Consider the following 16,700-nt stretch of genomic DNA (forward strand, 5'->3'; position numbering starts at 1 on the left):
TTGCAGGGAACTCAAGTTGACTTAGGCAATTTTTATAAAAATTAATATGTATAATTGGCAAGACCTGCGTTTACCTTACTAATTATGTCAAAGTAAACAAAACAAAACAAAAACCATTTGCAAGCTTTTATTTTGAAGGAATTGGGTCGGAAGTGCTTCAGAGTAAGACCTAACGGTGAAATCCGGCAGGTCGGACTCCACAAAGAGGATATATAAATATATAAATCACTGAGATATGAAGTATACTTTAAGATATACTGTATTATGAATGTTTCGACGTAGTATCAACATATCTCGGCCGCTAACGTCAGCTAGCTCGCTCGCTGATTCATAGGTAGAGGAAGCTAAAGCTCAGTCAACAACTCGCACAGGTGAGGCTGGTTTCTCGTCTTTATTCAGCCACAGACGCTCACCTGTCGGTGACTGTCGTTGTTCTTGTGTTGCTCCTTCACAGGACACACGTGTGATGCTGTCAGCGCATTAGTCAGTGAATTGCTTCTTAGGTAGCTAGCTAGCTAGCTTGGAGAGAAGTCAGTGTTTGTTATTGTTGTCATAACTTTTTGTGTCTTTCACAAGAAAAAAGAAGAAGCCCAGCTCTGTGTCTGTCTTTCTTTCACCTTTTTATTCCAAAAAAAGCTCTCGCCAACAACCTAAAAGTCAGCTTCCTCTTCAGTCCTCTTCTCCTCTGCCACTTTGTCGGTAGATGCTGTTATGCCAAACAAACACTAACACACTCCCCCCTGTGCATTGAGCTCAGTACTTTACTTTACAGTCAACTCTGTTTAAATCACAGAGACTTGATGCTGGAGCAGCTGGAGGACATAGAAAATATTTCCTCCATAAAATATGATCCAGTTTCACCAGAATCACTGACATAGTCGGCGGTGTGTCACTTCCATAAAGCGTTATGTATCATAGGCGGTCGCACCCGGAGTCAGTGTGGCGTCAACATGATTTAAAACCTGTTAGTTTATAAAAAAAAGCGACATACACCCCAGTCCGACTGGCTGCTTTGGATGTAGCGTTGCCATGGATATGACATGTTTTTAAGTTTATGCGCATTTCCAACTCCTCGAATATAAAGTGAGAAACACCAACGCAACGTGTGTGTGTGTGTGTGTGTGTGCATTTATATATATGAAGAATGAAGAGGGCGCTCTCCATGTCGGCGTCCTCCAGAGCCAGCGATAAAAGGATTAAATTCTCCCAGTCCGAAGTAAGAAACAAAATTGGAAAGCGACAATTTGAATTCATACATTTTGCATTCTTGCATTTGCAAAAGCTTATACTGTATTCTAAGTTTTATATTTTGTGTATGTCTACAGGTGCAGATGCTGATCAAGCAGGAGGTTCTCAGCGCAGTGAGACAGAAGGAAAACAAGATGCAGGGTTTATTAGAAGCTATTCAACAGCTGGATCATGAAAGCGACTATGAAAGGTCCATCCAAAAACTGGAGGTCAGTAGTCGTCTTGTATACACACATCGGACTCATTCCTTTTCTTCTCTTCCTTCTTTCCCTAATTTCTTCACCTCTTGCCTTTTTGAATTTGACAGATCTTTACAGAATGTTGCTCTCTTCCTCAGGCTCGAATTAACATGGTGACAAAGAGAGCAGAGGCAGCTCTCGCCTGCATGACAGAGACAAAGAAAAAGGTTCGATGCAGACAAACGCACATAAACACGAATACACATGAATTGGCACAACATGCATGTTCGTATCTGATTTATAAACCGAAATGTTTGACTTTCAGAGGCCACCGCCTTCTCCTGTTAGCCTGGATACCACCGGGTATGTAAAATCAGATTCAGTACCTCAGTGAAAGCTACAAAGGACCTAATATGAATCTGTGCCTTAGATTTATTTGCATTTAATCCGTTTTTGAGACGGCTTGATTCGATGTCCAACTCTGCAGGTCAGACTCTGAGGATGAAACCATGGAAACCGTGTCACAGAGTAAGAGCCCAGCGAGCATGTCTGAAGTAATGAATATTTGCATTTGTGGGTCACATGAGTGTTTAAATCAATGCAGTTTTATTTCTCTGTAGACAAAGAGCTCATGAAGCGCATGGACACGAGTGGAAAGCGCTTTGAAATGATGGTAAATATTTTGTCTTTTTCACTTTGTCCGTGTGATTTGTTTTGAAATAATGTTGGGTTAAATACAAATTAAAATAAAACAAAATCCTCTTCACTATTGTTCTACTGTGTGTACCGAGGAAGTAATTAACATTAAAATTGGTTATTGGGCTAATAATTTAGTAAGAGCCAGAGGTTTAAGTTTGGTCCTCTCTGTCCAGGAAACCACAAGAAAGACACTCCAAATGACCAAAGACGATAACAAAGGTGAGATCGTTTTATGTGTACAAGCAGATGTTTAAATATTTTCTACTACCAACTGTAGCTTCTAGTGATATTATCACGATAAGCTGTTGTAATGACCCAAATTAAATAATATGAGTCTGTGAGTAGATTAATAAATAACCACATGCCCCTCCCCCGCCCTTTCTCTTTCCTTTCCCATCCTTCGTTACTTGTCACTGCACATAATCCGTGTTATGCTTTGACGGCTGCCGTAGAAGATTTAGGTGAAGTGCTCCAGTCTCCTCCAACTCCTGTGAGTTGAAACACATCGCGCTTATGTTATTTGTTAAGGAAGCAAAAAAAAATACATCTATAAATCTCACTCTACATACATTTTAAAGTTGTTTTCATGTGCTCGTCTTCCTTTTCTACACTTTGTTATGTTGTGTACTTCAGACAGACACTTCAGATCCGCCAGACGCGCAGGAAAAGGAAAATGTCGAGGATTGCACACAAGTTGAGGAGCCAAAGGCCAAAAGGGTGAAAACAGAAAGTATCTCTCCTGGCCACAGTAGCAGTCCCAAGCACCCAGAAGCAAAGCAGGTAACCTGCGCTAAATCACAGTATTCACTCCGTCGTGATTCTGTTTGCTACTCCTATTAACTCCATCCCCTTTCTCTGACCACATGGACAAGCCTTCTTATCCTCGTCTTCCGCCCACCCCGTTCCCCTCCGACCTCAGCATGGAGGCAGCCTCATACAACATCCCCCAGAGGCCGGTAGTACAGCTGGCTCTCATCAAGAATCCCCGCAGCCTCTCTGTGCTCTGGACGCTGGAGGGGGACGACCCCTGTGCACCGCCCATGGATAGTTACAGGTGAGAAGCAGCAGAGGGCGCTGTGTGTGTTGTTGCCCTCTCAAACTTTTTTTTTCTTTTAGAGCTTTGGTTGGGTAGAGTCGGTGTTTGGTCATGGATCCAAATATTTAGAGTGAAACACAAGATGTGTTCACTGCAGCTCCTCTTGTCTTTCTTAGTGTTTTTTACACATTCTCTCTCTCTTGTTCTCTTCCTTGCTGCAGCATCTTACTAACCATGGAAAAGGTTAAGGGTTCCAGCATCTTCCCAAAATGGAATACCCTTGACGAGGTGAAGGCCATCCCTCTGCCCATGTGTGTAATGATCACCAAGTTCAAGGCCGGGCACAAGGTGTGTGTTGCTGTGGTGGGCAAAGACAAGTTTGGCCGGTACGGACCTTACAGTAAAGTTGTAACCGCAGCCATACCTGAGTAGAAGAGGATATGGGATCAAGGCAGAGACGACACGAGCAGCTCGGGATTCACCCACTCTTTCTACGTTTTTTTTTTTTTTACTAAACTAAATAATAATACACCAAACTATAATACATTTTTTGATTTTGTTTTCTGTTTTATACAATAAACGTTCACATTATTTGGCTGCTGGTCAAAGAAGGTTTCAAATGACACCATAATCGCTGCATTTAAATTTTGCACTGTACAATTGATAAACTTTACAAGTGGCTGTTCTCATGAGGTTCAGACATAGAACGACATTAATCAGAGTCACAGGGTACCAACTGCCATCACGGTTGACTTTTGAACCATGCAGTGCTTCTTTTTGTTTAGTGCTCACGCACACACACTTAACCCGCGGTCATGCTCAGATGTTTACTTTTCCTACTTGATAGCGCTCTGCTTGCTTGCTTGCCAGCTGGCAGCAGTCAACCGTCTTCTTCTTTCTCTCGCTCTGCCTGGAGGTCTTACATTCAGTGGGCGTAAATAATAATAAAAAAAAAAACAGGACACTGTCCCTATCGGTCAAAACAGACACTTGGTGTACTCAGGTGAACTTCAGACCTGACTGGAATTCAGAGTAGTAAATAGTTAACCTGTCACCCACACATTGTTTTGCATTTATTTATTTCACAATTTAAGTGGCAGACCAGGGTTCTTTTCAGAACTAAGGCTTAGGTAAGGCTGCTGTATGTGGGTGTGGAATTTCTAACATATTTTAGTATAGAGAATGATAAGTCTAAGTGTATTAGTAGCTTACTTTGAATTCTGAATTCTGAAAATGAACATACATTTCACACTGATCTGTCAGGTTTTGATTTGATCCTCTGAAGTTGCCTGCTCTGAAGCACGTAAGCCATGCAGGACAGGTTACCATGGTGATCTTAAAAGTGAGTCAGTTAGTGATAGCGGAAAACCTGAGTTAATCCCAAAGATAACCGACTGACTCACTCATCATGCTTCGTTGTACATCCTCCCTGATATTCATAACTGTGGTGAAAACTCAACAGAGAGTCAATACACAATAGCTAGAACCAAACCAAACGACAGAGATGCAATGATGGATGGTGTGACTTGCCTGCATTACCCTTTGGCGTACACGACTGCAGTTATTTTCCCTCCTGCAAGTCAGAATATGCGTATGATGTGTGTATATATATAGATAGCAAACCATTCAGGTTTTTAGGTTTCAAAGTAGTTCTGCTTTTGTGCCGGTGGTCAGGCACAGTTTGATATTTTATTTTTAATTAGAGCTGACAGCAGAGGAGAGAGAGAGCTTATGAAGAGAGGACGAGGAAAAAGGGGAACATAGAAGAGAGAGATGGTGCAGAGAAGGCAGACAGAGAAAACAGGTGGAGCAGAGAGTGTGATGATGGAGCAAATGCGTTCTTTAAAGTTTTAAAGTATTTGTACACTGTATACTGTATAAAATACTGTATATATCATCACACTTTCTCCTCCATGCCTCACGGTGGGAACCACACATGCAGATGCCATCTATTCATTTTCTCTGCATCTCACAAAGATAGATATACACTGGTACAGATATACACTGGTCTGATGTCTAAAGGTCTAGGTGATTTATTTATTACCAAGACATATGCGTGGCTTCAGGACGCAGGCCTAGGTGACCTTGAATAACCCTGGTGCTCCACTCGAATTAGAAGTCTGGTTTTCCTATACAAAAAACAAAAAAAAAGTGGTGTTGTGGTGTTGAGTTCACATTGTGCAGTGTTTCAAACGTACCACTCAACAGGAAAAAACAGACTGTTTCTTCTTCCTCCTCCCACAGACACACAAACACTCTACTGGGTCCGCCCACCAAATGATCGCTCCCTCTTGATAATTTTTTTTCTTTCAACTGATACTGATACACCCATAGCTTGGTTTCACATCGTTCTGCAGGACCTCAGAGACAAAGGTAAAGCATTTTTGAATAGTTTAGTCAAATATCTTGTTAAATCAAAAGCTTTAAGAGTTGTTTTAGAGTTGGATACAATACAAACACAGACCAAATTGTTTCTTTACTTGCTTGCTTGAAAGTCTCTCAGAGTGTGCGTGTGCATGTAGATAGCACCTTTAAAAATGAGTTAAACCCAAGATTGATGCAGATCAAACTGTTTTACTTTAACATTGTCACTACACAAGTACAGGAATTTTGTTGTGGCTCACTTCCAAATTACACATTCACAGAGCTACTGAGGAAATGACATCATGGGGAGCCAATGCTCGACACTTAGGAGGGGGAAAATAAAGGAAGAGGAATGTTACAAAATTGACCAGAAGAAAGATGAGGTTTTCATGAAAGTAGAGAGTGGAGAAAACTCTCCCTCTGTTCAAAAAAGTCAATGTCTGCAAGAGGAGGTGCGAGCTTTAAAGGAGATAACGGTGGAGGAAACGGTGACAAGGCAGGATGATGAAACACAGCGTTCTACAGAGAAGAGCAGCACCCTGCCACATGTGGTTGAGGTTTATACCCCAAGGTGAGACTTGCAGCATTTTTGCAGTGACACTGAAACAGTGTTTCTTTGTGTGCATAAATACACAAATACAATAGACTGTATATATGTCATATACATAAACAAATCTGTAAAACATAGATGTTTTTGTCATTTGTCAGTCCTTGCCTCTCTGAAACACATGAGCCTGCTTCAGCCATCAGTGAGAAGAAAGGTGAGTACAAGTTAAAAATTAGAGACACTTTTTTTTCACCTGGTGATCAGAAAAATAATCTTAAGAAAAGTATACACATGCTTTAGAGGCCATTCTTTCTCCTGCATGCTTGTAACAGATTCTGAAGTGGACTGGGTGGACAACAACAGGGCTAAGCTCATTCAGAGTGATATTCCAGTGATCGTGATAGCAGATGAGATGTTACAGCAGGAAATCATTCATAAAGAGTCGTATGCCAACATCAAGGCTGCCACGACTAACCAGGAGCAGATGCGGGAGCTCTACAAGGTCCTCACAACTACAAAAGCCAAATCTACCTTCTACAGCATCCTCCAGAACATTCAACCACAGATATTTGAAAGTATGTGAGATCTTTTTGATGAGATGATATCCAAAACATGATAATATAATATTTATAATCATTAGTGTAGTAATAAACTGACTTGTGCAATGATTAAAAAATGACCCATTGACGCATTTCTATTCTATTTAATGGCATAGCTTGGTTATAAAATATTGTTTTATTGTTTTACTACAAGATCAAATGCACTACACAGTCAAAACGAAACTGCTTTGATTATCATTTGACATCAACTCTTTTATTGCAGCAGAAGATGTCGTCAAAGAAGTCATGAAAAAGCATAAAGCAGATCTGAAGAAAAAGTCCAGCTATGAGTTTGAAGGCACTGAAAAAGATCATAAGGATGCCCAGTCACTGGACAAAATTTACACAGAGCTTCACATTATACAGGGAGAGAGTGAACGTGTCAATGAAGAACATGAGATCTGGGAGATTGCAGATAAGTCCAGGAGTCAAACAGCTGAGGGCACTAAAATCAACTGCAATGACATCTTTAGTACACCAGAAAATTGCATGTCATCTGAACAAGACAGAAGAGAAGTGAGAGCTATCAGAACTGTGATGACAAAGGGAATTGCTGGTATAGGAAAAACCGTCTCTGTGAAGAAGTTCATCCTTGACTGGGCAGATGGGACAGCCAATAAGGACTTGGACTTCATCTTTGTGATGCCATTCAGGGAACTAAATCTGGTCAAAGGTGAGCAGTTTAGCCTTGAGACACTTGTGAGGGACTTTCATCCAGAACTTAAAAACATAACAATCGCAAGAATCTTTGCTAATCACAAAGTTTTGTTCATTTTTGATGGTCTTGACGAGAGCCAACTTGAACTAAACTTCAAAACAACCAAAAGACTGACAGATGCTACCAAGGAATCATTAGTGGACACTCTGGTGACCAACCTCATCCGGGAACATCTTCTTCCCTCCGCTCTTATCTGGATAACCTCAAGACCAGGAGCAGTCCAGCGCATCCCTCGCCAGTATGTACAGCAGTGGACTGAGGTCAGGGGATTTAATGATCCACAGAAAATACAGTACTTCAGGAAGAGAGTTGAGGACAAGGCAGTTGCTGAAAGGATAATTACCAACATTACAATGTCCCGGAGCTTGTACATTATGTGTCACATACCTATCTTCTGTTGGATTGCGGCAAAAGTCCTTGTGTATTTGCTAGGAAAAATGGACACCCAAGATGACAACATCAAGATACCCACAACTCTTACTGAGATGTACACACACTTCCTTTCCATTCAAATGCAGATAGCAACTGATAAGTATGACATGCAGAATGAGTCAGACATAGCCACCGAGGAGATCTTCAGGTCAAATGTAGAATTCATTTTGAAATTAGGCAGGATGGCATTTGAGCATCTGAATGAAGGTAAAATCATATTTACTATCAGTGACCTGAATAAGTATGGCATCGACATAAACAAAGCTGGAGTTCACTGTGGGTTGTGCACACAGATATTCAAAGAAGAGAAGGTGTTCAACACAAGGAAACTCTACTGCTTTGTGCATCTGACAGTTCAGGAGTACTTTGCAGCTCTGTTTGTGTACCACAGTTTTGCAAGTAAAAAAATAGACTCTCCAAGCCTCAAGAACTTTCTGCTGATAGGCTCTGAGGAACATCTGAAGTCTATCTTGGATGCAGATCCAGTTGATTTACCTTTGGATGAGCTGATGGAAATTGCGATAGCTAATTCAACTCTGAGAAAGACAGGAGAACTGGACATGTTCCTCAGGTTCCTTATTGGCATGTCTCTACAATCAACACAAGAACTGCTTCAAGGCCTGATTCAGCAGACAGAGGAACACTCTGCAGTTGTTGAGGAAATTAGGGCAAGTCTAATAGAAATAGATTTAGGGGACTGCTCACCTGAAAGATGTCTGAACCTTATTCACTGCCTGATTGAGCTGAAGGATAGTTCCCTACATGGGACTGTGCAGCAGTATGTGAACCCAAATGATGGCCCAGAAACACAGCTCTCCCCTGTTCAGTGCTCAGCTCTGGCCGATTCAATCCTAATGTCAAATACGCCTCTAGAAGAATTTGACCTGAAAAAATACAGACCATCAGCAAAAGGTGTTTTTAGGCTTCTCCCAGCTATTAGGAACAGCAGAAAAGCAATGTGAGTTGGTTTCTTAATGTGTGTATCTGCATTGCAATCACTTCTTTGTTGCAATTTTACATAAATCAGTTTTTAAGTTTTTACATAGCACACACAAGCACACACAAGCTACTATTGTGGCAACTTCACTGCATGCTTCTCAAAACAAAACTGATCATGCATGATCGCCTTTTTTAATTTCTGCAGAATCTCAGGGGTGTATCTCGATGTTTGGCTTTGTGAAACAATCTCCTCAGCCCTTCGAATGCCAAACTCTGTGCTAACCGAACTGCATCTGACAAACAGTGAATTTTATGAAAAAGGTACAAAGATCTTGATTGATGGACTGATAAATGCCCAATGTCAACTGGAAGCTCTGAGGTTAGTAAAACTTATTTATTTTATTGTGTGGCTATTTGTCTTTTCTTCTTGTTCAGTCTTTTCTATCTATACATTTGTGTAAGAAGTGAAATACATACGCAAAATTACATGGTATGGTATGACAGGTCAGTTCATCACTGTCATCCAGACTGAAATATCTAAAGTATATATATAAAGTTTTGTACGTACATGTCTGTATGCAAGTTTCACCTGTGTTTTGTCCTCTGTGTTTGTAGTCTCTCAGGTCGGGGATACCCAGATGAACTATGTAAGGATTTGGAATCAGCTATCAAATCAATAACCTCAAATCTAAGAGAACTGGAGCTGAGTGGAAACATAATGAGGGGCTTATTATGCTCTCTCCTGTCTGTTGTGCTATTCAGCCCTAAACTGGAGAAACTCAGGTAAGTCTCAGATGTATTATTGCCCAAAACTCTGAGGTATTGCTGGTGAATAAAGGTTCTACATCTGATTTCTTGGCTAGTTCATAACAAGAACAATCTGTCTTTGAATGAATATTAGATGATAGATGCATCATTGTTGTTGGATCTCTTTTACTGTAAGCAATACTTACCATATTAACACTGGATCAAAGTATTCTGCAGTGTAAGATTATTTGCTAAACACTCTGTGTACATTTATGCCACCTTTAGCTGCTGTCAGCTTGTTTTGGATCATGAGTTAGTTTGGTAGAGCTGGACAGCATGGCCTATTTATATATTTCCAATATAATGTCATTTCTTTGGTCATCTCTGTACCAAAAGACTGAACCGAAATGGACTGACTGCAGAAGTCTGCAAGGAGTTGGTGACAGCACTCTCATCCAACTCATGTCACCTGCAAGAGCTGGACATGAGTTACACCTGTTTGGAAGATTCAGAAATGGAAATCCTCTGTACTGGTCTGATGAGCACAAACTGTAAACTCAAAATACTGAGGTAAAAGACTGCACTGCATTATAAAAGTTCTTTTTCATATGGAAAGATTTGTGTTTAATATTAAGAAATTAAAGTATATTCCTACATTTGTCATACAGTGTCAGTCACAACAAACTAACTGAGAAAGGTTGTGAGACAGTGGCCTCAGCACTCGGCTCCAGGACTTCCTGCCTGACAGAGCTGGACCTGAGCTACAATGAAGTGCAGGACTCAGGAGTGAAGACGCTCTGTAATGCACTGATAAACCCACAGTGTTGTTTGAAAACCTTGAGGTCAGTGTAGTATTTATTCACTTTGACTTTATTAGTGTTTTTAATATTTTGTCCACCCTATTTATTGAAGATGTCAAACATATGTGTAGCATAGGGAGAGTCTGATAAATTACTCATCAAATTAGGCAACAATCACAAGAAAATTGCTGCTCATAGTGCATGTACCACACGCCTAAAATGTGAGTTGTTTGATTTCTGCAGGTTGTCATTCTGTAAAGTGACAGTAGATGGATGTGTCGTCCTGTCCTCGGCTCTGAGGTCTGAGCACTGCCGCCTCAGGGAGCTGGACCTGAGCTTTAATCACGTGGCAGATCAAGGAGTCAGGCTGCTGACTGAAATACAGAAGGATTCACGCTGCAGCCTGGAAAAACTTAAGTATGCTCAAACAGACTGTCTAACAGACACGCAAGATAAATTAACAAGATTCATATCATGCGTTTGATTTGAAGATAATATTTTTGATGTTTTCACCTACTGTCCCTTTATTTCCCATCAGTGTGGACCACAATGAAGAATGCTGGTTTGACTTGAAGCTACTGAGACAGTGTAAGAATACAATTATTTTTTATTCAAAGTTAGAACAGCAAGTAAAGTATTAAATATTAAAATATAATTCCATAAATATCAATTTATATTTCTAATAAAAATATCCTTCCAGTGTGGATGTAAGCATATTACGTAAAATACACATCTACATGGGACTGTGATGCTGCAATCACTGTGTTATATTGTATTAGTGGGCATTCAGACAGGATCAGGGAAACAGGAGGTCTTTCAATTCATTTCAGTGGAGGGTTGTGCATTTCCGTACCAGCAGTCTGCAACGCTGGGGTTTGATTGAACAACATGGAAAGTTTGATGACAAAACATAGACCAGACATTTGATTTTTCTCTTTCTTCTGTCTTTGATTGCAGATGCCTGTGATCTGACGCTGGACCCCAACACAGCAGGCTTGGAAATAAGTTTGTCAGAAGAGAACAAAAGGGCAACATTTGTTCGTGAGAAGCAACCATATCCTGATCATCCGGACAGATTTGATGCCTGTCAAGTACTGTGTGAAGAGGGTCTGACTTGTCGCCATTACTGGGAGGTTGAATGTGTTTCAGCTGATGTTGGAGTGGCATACAAAAGTATAGACAGGGTATCAGACTGTTCAAGTGAATTTCGTTTGGGAGGTAATGAAAAGTCTTGGTGCCGGATTCAGAATGGGAGCTTTCATCATAACAATTCCTCTCTGACCTTTGCGGACGGTTATATCCACTGTGATACCATAGGAGTGTATTTGGACTGGCCAGCAGGTATTTTGTCCTTTTTTAGAGTCCTTCCTGAACCGATGACCCACATGTACACTGTCCGTACAAAGTTCACTGAGCCACTCCATCCTGGTTTTCACCTGGACCATCACTTTGGATCAATTCACCTCTGTAAACTAAAGTAACCAAAAATCTTTGTGGAAATGTCATAACTGTGGCCAAAAAACAGCCAACCTGTGCTGGACACATGCAAAATGAATGAGTGAAGATAAAAATGAAATACAGAAAATTTGAATACAATTAGTGTCTGCATTGCCATGGTTACTGTAAATAATGCACGTATTCACTCATCTCACAGGTCTGTCTCTTTAAACCACTGACACTGATCTTGAAACGAATGAACCAGATCCAGCGTGTACAGGCTGGTCTACATTCCTTCTCACAGTTCAGTCCTTCCTCATGAGTTTACATTTTTTTCTAACTCACATGCTTGAATCAATTTCTATGGAAGTTTTTGGGCTTCAATTTGATTTTTATCTTTTTTTTTATGTTTGTTGACAGCATGTATTTAATTCATTCAGAACACCACCATGACTTCATGACTTTTTTGATATATTTCTTACTTGTGAATAATTTATTATCAACCTTGTGTATATAAGCAAATGTGATAAGTGAATTTCTCCCAGTGTGGGATCATTAAAGTCTATCTTATCTTACATCTAGTTTAAATGTGTGAAACCATTGGCATTGTCTCTTGAATATCAGTCCTGTTTATCTGTTGGTATGCGCAGGCAAACAGTATGTACAGATGGAAGAATGTACAATGAAGGTCCATGTCGATGTTTGTGTTATTATTTTATTTTTTATTTTTTTGTTTATTTTATTCAGTGAAGACTAATAAAAACAGTAAATGTTGACTAAATGACTAAATGTTCAAGGAATTGACCATTTATTACAATTTAATCTGGGGTTTTGCACCTTCATCCAAATTCATGATTTTGCATGGCCGTAGGACTGCATCCTCATAACCCTGATCAAATATTAACGGTTACATTTCATAGTTAGATGTTTACACGATGTACAAGCTTTGCACTTTCATTATGTAACACAGATACATCAATCTAGATATGTAAGACTTGTCACAAGTCTTGTTTGATGGCCACTTCACACTTTGTATCACTGCCACTGCATTCTAACGGTGTAACACTAGAGGGTAATGTCTAACAGGATATCACATACCAGGCCAGCTCATGCTGTTGGAATGTGGTTTATTGTGTGTATGTGTGCTTGTAGAAATGACATTTGAAAGTTCATCCTCTGCGTGTGTGTACCTTTACTATAAAGAAACACATGAACTCACAATGCCCTACTTCCACTCTTCCATGAAAGTTCAGGGTTGCTTCTGTGAACAGAGTGTTCCTGCAGCGCTTCAATTTTCTCTGAAAGAATGCTGCTAATTTGAATTTCAATTCCTAATACATTAAAATGAAATTAAAGCTTATAAATAAAAAATCAATTTTCCTACTTAATTCAACAGGGACCTTAGAACTGGTGAAAGCAGATGGACACACACACACTGTAGAAAGTTTTCTTCAGGATCACATCCTTCATGCATGAATCACCTTCTGTTTGAAATTGATTTATGCATATTATTTATTCATATTCTCATCTTGATTTGCCCATATGTTGTAAATGTCAGGGGGGTATGAACAGTTTTATAAACATTAAAAAAAGTTAAGATTATCTGGGGGCGTGCATGTCCCCTATGAACACAGCAGGCCTATCAAAGGGACAGGTAATGGAAATTAGCAGTAGTTATGCAGTGATACACTGCATTGGATAACTATTGCAATTCTCTTTGTATACTGTACATCACATTCAATAACCAAACATACAAAATGTACAAGAAGTAGATTAAGCTGTGTGTTAACTGCAAAAACAATAACATGTCAGGTTAATTACTTTCCGAACTGCTGTAGCAACCAAGTGCTACTAAGCTCAGACTGTAGTGGCTCTGCCCGTCGCCATCTTGGCAGTCCTGCCTCTGTCGTCTCCTGGCTAATCCAATGAGAAAATATGTTGAGTGTGGGTGGACCTGAGACGGGCTGAATGAAGCCTGGTTGCTCAAACAAGCCATCTGTAATGACGCCCACCTGTCAATCAAAGTGGCCCGGCTCTGAATTATCCATAACTTAATATAATTTGAATGGGTTCTATAGAAATTCAGCCTCAGTCCAGTTGTCATGAATAGGTAAATTATATTTATTCGCTCCAGGCTGCAAACACGATTATTTCTGCTGTGAAGTTGGACGGTTTCTTATGGGGACGTATGGAGACTGACTCGTTCTGTAGCCAGCCTGAAGTGGACGTTTGAGGGTACTGCAGTTTTTTTGGCACTTCCATTTTGGCTTGAATTCATAGGACTACATTAAAAATGATTCAAGATAAGCATATAGCATTTCCCCACTGTGTAGGAGCTGATTACGGCAGCTTTTAGCCAACTCCTGGAGATAATTAGCGTACAGTAATTAGCCGTCTGCCTGTAGAGTCTGCCAAAATCATCAAAATCAATGGTTGCCAGCTATAGATTAGAAACCCGCTTTAGTCTGTCCCTGTTTAAACCCATTGTAAAACTGCTAACATCATCATTGTAAACTGTCAACTATCAACAGACATAGCTAAAATGGCGTCTGTCGCTCTGGACAAAACTATTGGACAAACACTTCCATCCCTAGAGCCAAGCCACCAGTGTGGTCACATGTTAGGCTGCAGCTGCTTCACTCATCAGCTTGCAGTGTATTTCGGCGTATTTGGCTGTTGACAATAGTTACTTTCATTGACAGACAGTCATGCATACCTGCCTGACGCCGAACATCTGCACAGTAAGTCACACACACAGTCTAGTTAGATTATTCTATTTACAAAATTAACATTTCCTGATACACGGTCCTTGAGAAACCAAACTGTTTGGATTTGTAGAGGCAGGTGGTGAGAGTGGGATAGGGAAAATGACTCCCAAATGTATTTCCTCTTCAGTAAGGCAGAGGGAGGAAGAAGGCCTCTAAGTTTCTTTGTGATTGCTCATTTGAAATATCGTTACGGTCAATCGCATAATACAGGTGTTGCTATTAAGCTGTATTTAGGTTTATTTTGTCAATCAAAAAATAGAAATTTGATCGACATCTCAGTGCAGCAGCATATGAATAACTGTTGCTGTTTGGGGAGCATTTATGAGCCACAATGAATTTTATTCTTCCTGGACGATAAAAATATGTAAATGAGAACAACTAACAACAATTAGTTCAGATGTATGAAAGTATAGTCGTTTGCAGAAAGGACAGGTCTGAGCAGAGGGTTAAAGAGTGGAAACTCAGCACTAAACAGATGTTGGCTGGTTATTTGTTTTGCTCACTGAAAGGAGGAAGAGAATAAGAAGGAGAGATTTAGTTGTTTTCATATTTCCTACAATATACCACAGCTGCCAATTTACGGCACAAAGACGTGCATACAAAGACATGCTTTGTGAGCTATGGCTGTGGCCGAGTTCCAGGGCCACAACATGCTACTTCTAAATCAGCATGTGATTGGTTCTACACACAGTGCTATGCATAATTATATTTCCATTTACTGTGAGAATTGCAGGATATTAAAAATAACTCGTGTTAAAAAAAAAGTTTCACATGGGACCTGCGATGCATTCATCCATGCCTTCTGTCATTATTTTCACCCAAGCCATGATATTTATTATCATTTATATATTTTCCTTAATGTCTTCTTAAATAGCGGGATATCGATGACAGAGACACCTCCTGTTGGCCGGACACTGTAACTTCCTGTAGTCTACGGTTGCCTGGCAACATGTAGTTTTCCCATTTGTACAGAATAAACAGATTATATGATCGTTTACCACTTTTTAACATTTATAAGAAGTTTACAAATCTTTAATAAATGGTTCATAACACACTACAACGTAGTTGTATGTAGGACTATATAGGACATTTATTAATATGCAGCAGTACAATCAGTACAGTCTTATACTGTATCATTCATACATTTTCAACCAAAGTTGTTAACAACTACATTAATAAACACATATTTGCTTGCCATTACATTATAACATAATAATTAGATAAACAGGAGGAGGACTGTGGGAACATTTTCACATACATATTGCTCTCCCTCTGTCATTATTTCTTTTCCAGGTGCTCTGACTTGGATGTGCTTCAAATCTATGTCCTTTGTGTGTGTGTTTGTGTGTGTGTGTGCTGTACCTGTGTGTGTGTGTGTCTTCATGGCTCTCTATCTCTCTATAAGTATTTCAAAGCTGACTTTCATGTTTTCTTTTAATGGGGCACATACTGTGTTTGTATTTTATAATCATGTCAAGTACACAGAAGAGGAAATGTATGAGGAGGACTGTGTGTGTGTGTGTGTGTGTGTGTGTGTGTGTGTGTGTGTTTAAACCTGCCTGTGTGTTTTTGAGGGAGTCATTTGGAGTGACAGGCTTACTACTGACAGCTCAGCATGAACATAACCCCAGACATCTGAAATCCGGAGTTACATGTCTCATTTCACCTTTTACCTGCACATCCACACATAATGTGCTGACATGCATACACACTCCTGCTGTTCAGCCTTTTACATCAGCCGTCATACATCATTTAGCTGCTGAGTAAGTCATGTCCATCTAATTTCGACATAAATTTCTTTTTGCGCCATCTCCATTAAGCCTCTGGAACAACTGTAAATATTTTTAAAAAATGGAATTTGCATTGGACGTTTGGTGAAATTATGTTTATTTTTGAAACATTAACAGAGTGAACAGAAGTTGTGTACATAACTAATGTGTTTGCTGCATGTATGTTAATGTACAGGGATGGGTATGTGTGTGTGGTGATGGTAGGAAATGGTAATTCTTCTAAGCATGCATCAGGCTTCAGCCTCCAGTACATTTTTTACAGCCAGCCAGTGAGTCATATGAGCCACTGGTAGTACAAATTTGATTTTCACTGCCGCAGTTAATCCATTTCTGCTGCATTAGGCCGTAATATGGGCCATATTCATAATTGAAAATGAGGATAGGTCACTCGCACACA

At 40.0% G+C, this 16,700-nt stretch overlaps 2 protein-coding genes across 4 annotated transcripts; both read left to right on the top strand.

Annotated features, from left to right (window-relative positions):
- Window positions 1-140: 140 nt before the first annotated feature.
- atf7ip2 (activating transcription factor 7 interacting protein 2) lies at window positions 141-4,104 on the top strand. The gene is made up of 12 exons (XM_010729157.3): window positions 141-371; window positions 1,144-1,216; window positions 1,326-1,457; window positions 1,586-1,654; window positions 1,753-1,790; window positions 1,915-1,955; window positions 2,048-2,100; window positions 2,300-2,345; window positions 2,579-2,616; window positions 2,760-2,906; window positions 2,999-3,180; window positions 3,384-4,104. Exons 2-12 carry the CDS (start codon window positions 1,145-1,147, stop codon window positions 3,592-3,594), a joined length of 1,029 nt encoding a protein of 342 aa, XP_010727459.2. The 5' UTR covers window positions 141-371; window position 1,144; the 3' UTR covers window positions 3,595-4,104.
- Window positions 4,105-4,213: 109 nt separating this feature from the next.
- On the top strand, window positions 4,214-12,521 carry LOC104917648 (NACHT, LRR and PYD domains-containing protein 3). Of its 3 annotated transcripts, none has more exons than XM_019274922.2 (12): window positions 4,214-5,535; window positions 5,808-6,097; window positions 6,235-6,287; window positions 6,406-6,648; window positions 6,896-8,780; window positions 8,967-9,140; window positions 9,377-9,544; window positions 9,905-10,078; window positions 10,177-10,350; window positions 10,552-10,725; window positions 10,847-10,896; window positions 11,266-12,521. In XM_019274922.2, exons 2-12 carry the CDS (start codon window positions 5,829-5,831, stop codon window positions 11,787-11,789), a joined length of 3,888 nt encoding a protein of 1,295 aa, XP_019130467.2. In that variant the 5' UTR covers window positions 4,214-5,535; window positions 5,808-5,828; the 3' UTR covers window positions 11,790-12,521. The 3 variants fall into 3 exon arrangements, with proteins under 3 accessions (XP_019130467.2, XP_019130468.2, XP_027141440.1); XM_019274923.2 differs by having other exon boundaries at window positions 6,899-8,780; XM_027285639.1 differs by lacking the exons at window positions 4,214-5,535; window positions 6,235-6,287 and having other exon boundaries at window positions 6,006-6,097.
- The last annotated feature ends 4,179 nt before the right edge of the window (window positions 12,522-16,700 follow it).

The sequence above is a fragment of the Larimichthys crocea genome, chromosome XII, assembly GCF_000972845.2.
Source record: "Larimichthys crocea isolate SSNF chromosome XII, L_crocea_2.0, whole genome shotgun sequence".
Taxonomy (NCBI): Eukaryota; Metazoa; Chordata; class Actinopteri; family Sciaenidae; genus Larimichthys; species Larimichthys crocea.

What these genes read in the sequence shown, in the direction of transcription:
- LOC104917648 (XM_019274922.2), top strand. Translation starts at nt 5,829, where the DNA reads ATGGGGAGCCAATGCTCGACACTTAGGAGGGGGAAAATAAAGGAAGAG. An exon ending in TGTAAACTCAAAATACTGAG is followed by an intron (nt 10,079 to 10,176) that starts GTAAAAGACTGC and finishes TTTGTCATACAG; the next exon opens with TGTCAGTCACAACAAACTAA. An exon ending in TGCAGCCTGGAAAAACTTAA is followed by an intron (nt 10,726 to 10,846) that starts GTATGCTCAAAC and finishes ATTTCCCATCAG; the next exon opens with TGTGGACCACAATGAAGAAT.
- atf7ip2 (XM_010729157.3), top strand. Translation starts at nt 1,145, where the DNA reads ATGAAGAGGGCGCTCTCCATGTCGGCGTCCTCCAGAGCCAGCGATAAA. An exon ending in TTAAATTCTCCCAGTCCGAA is followed by an intron (nt 1,217 to 1,325) that starts GTAAGAAACAAA and finishes GTATGTCTACAG; the next exon opens with GTGCAGATGCTGATCAAGCA. An exon ending in AGCACCCAGAAGCAAAGCAG is followed by an intron (nt 2,907 to 2,998) that starts GTAACCTGCGCT and finishes CACATGGACAAG; the next exon opens with CCTTCTTATCCTCGTCTTCC.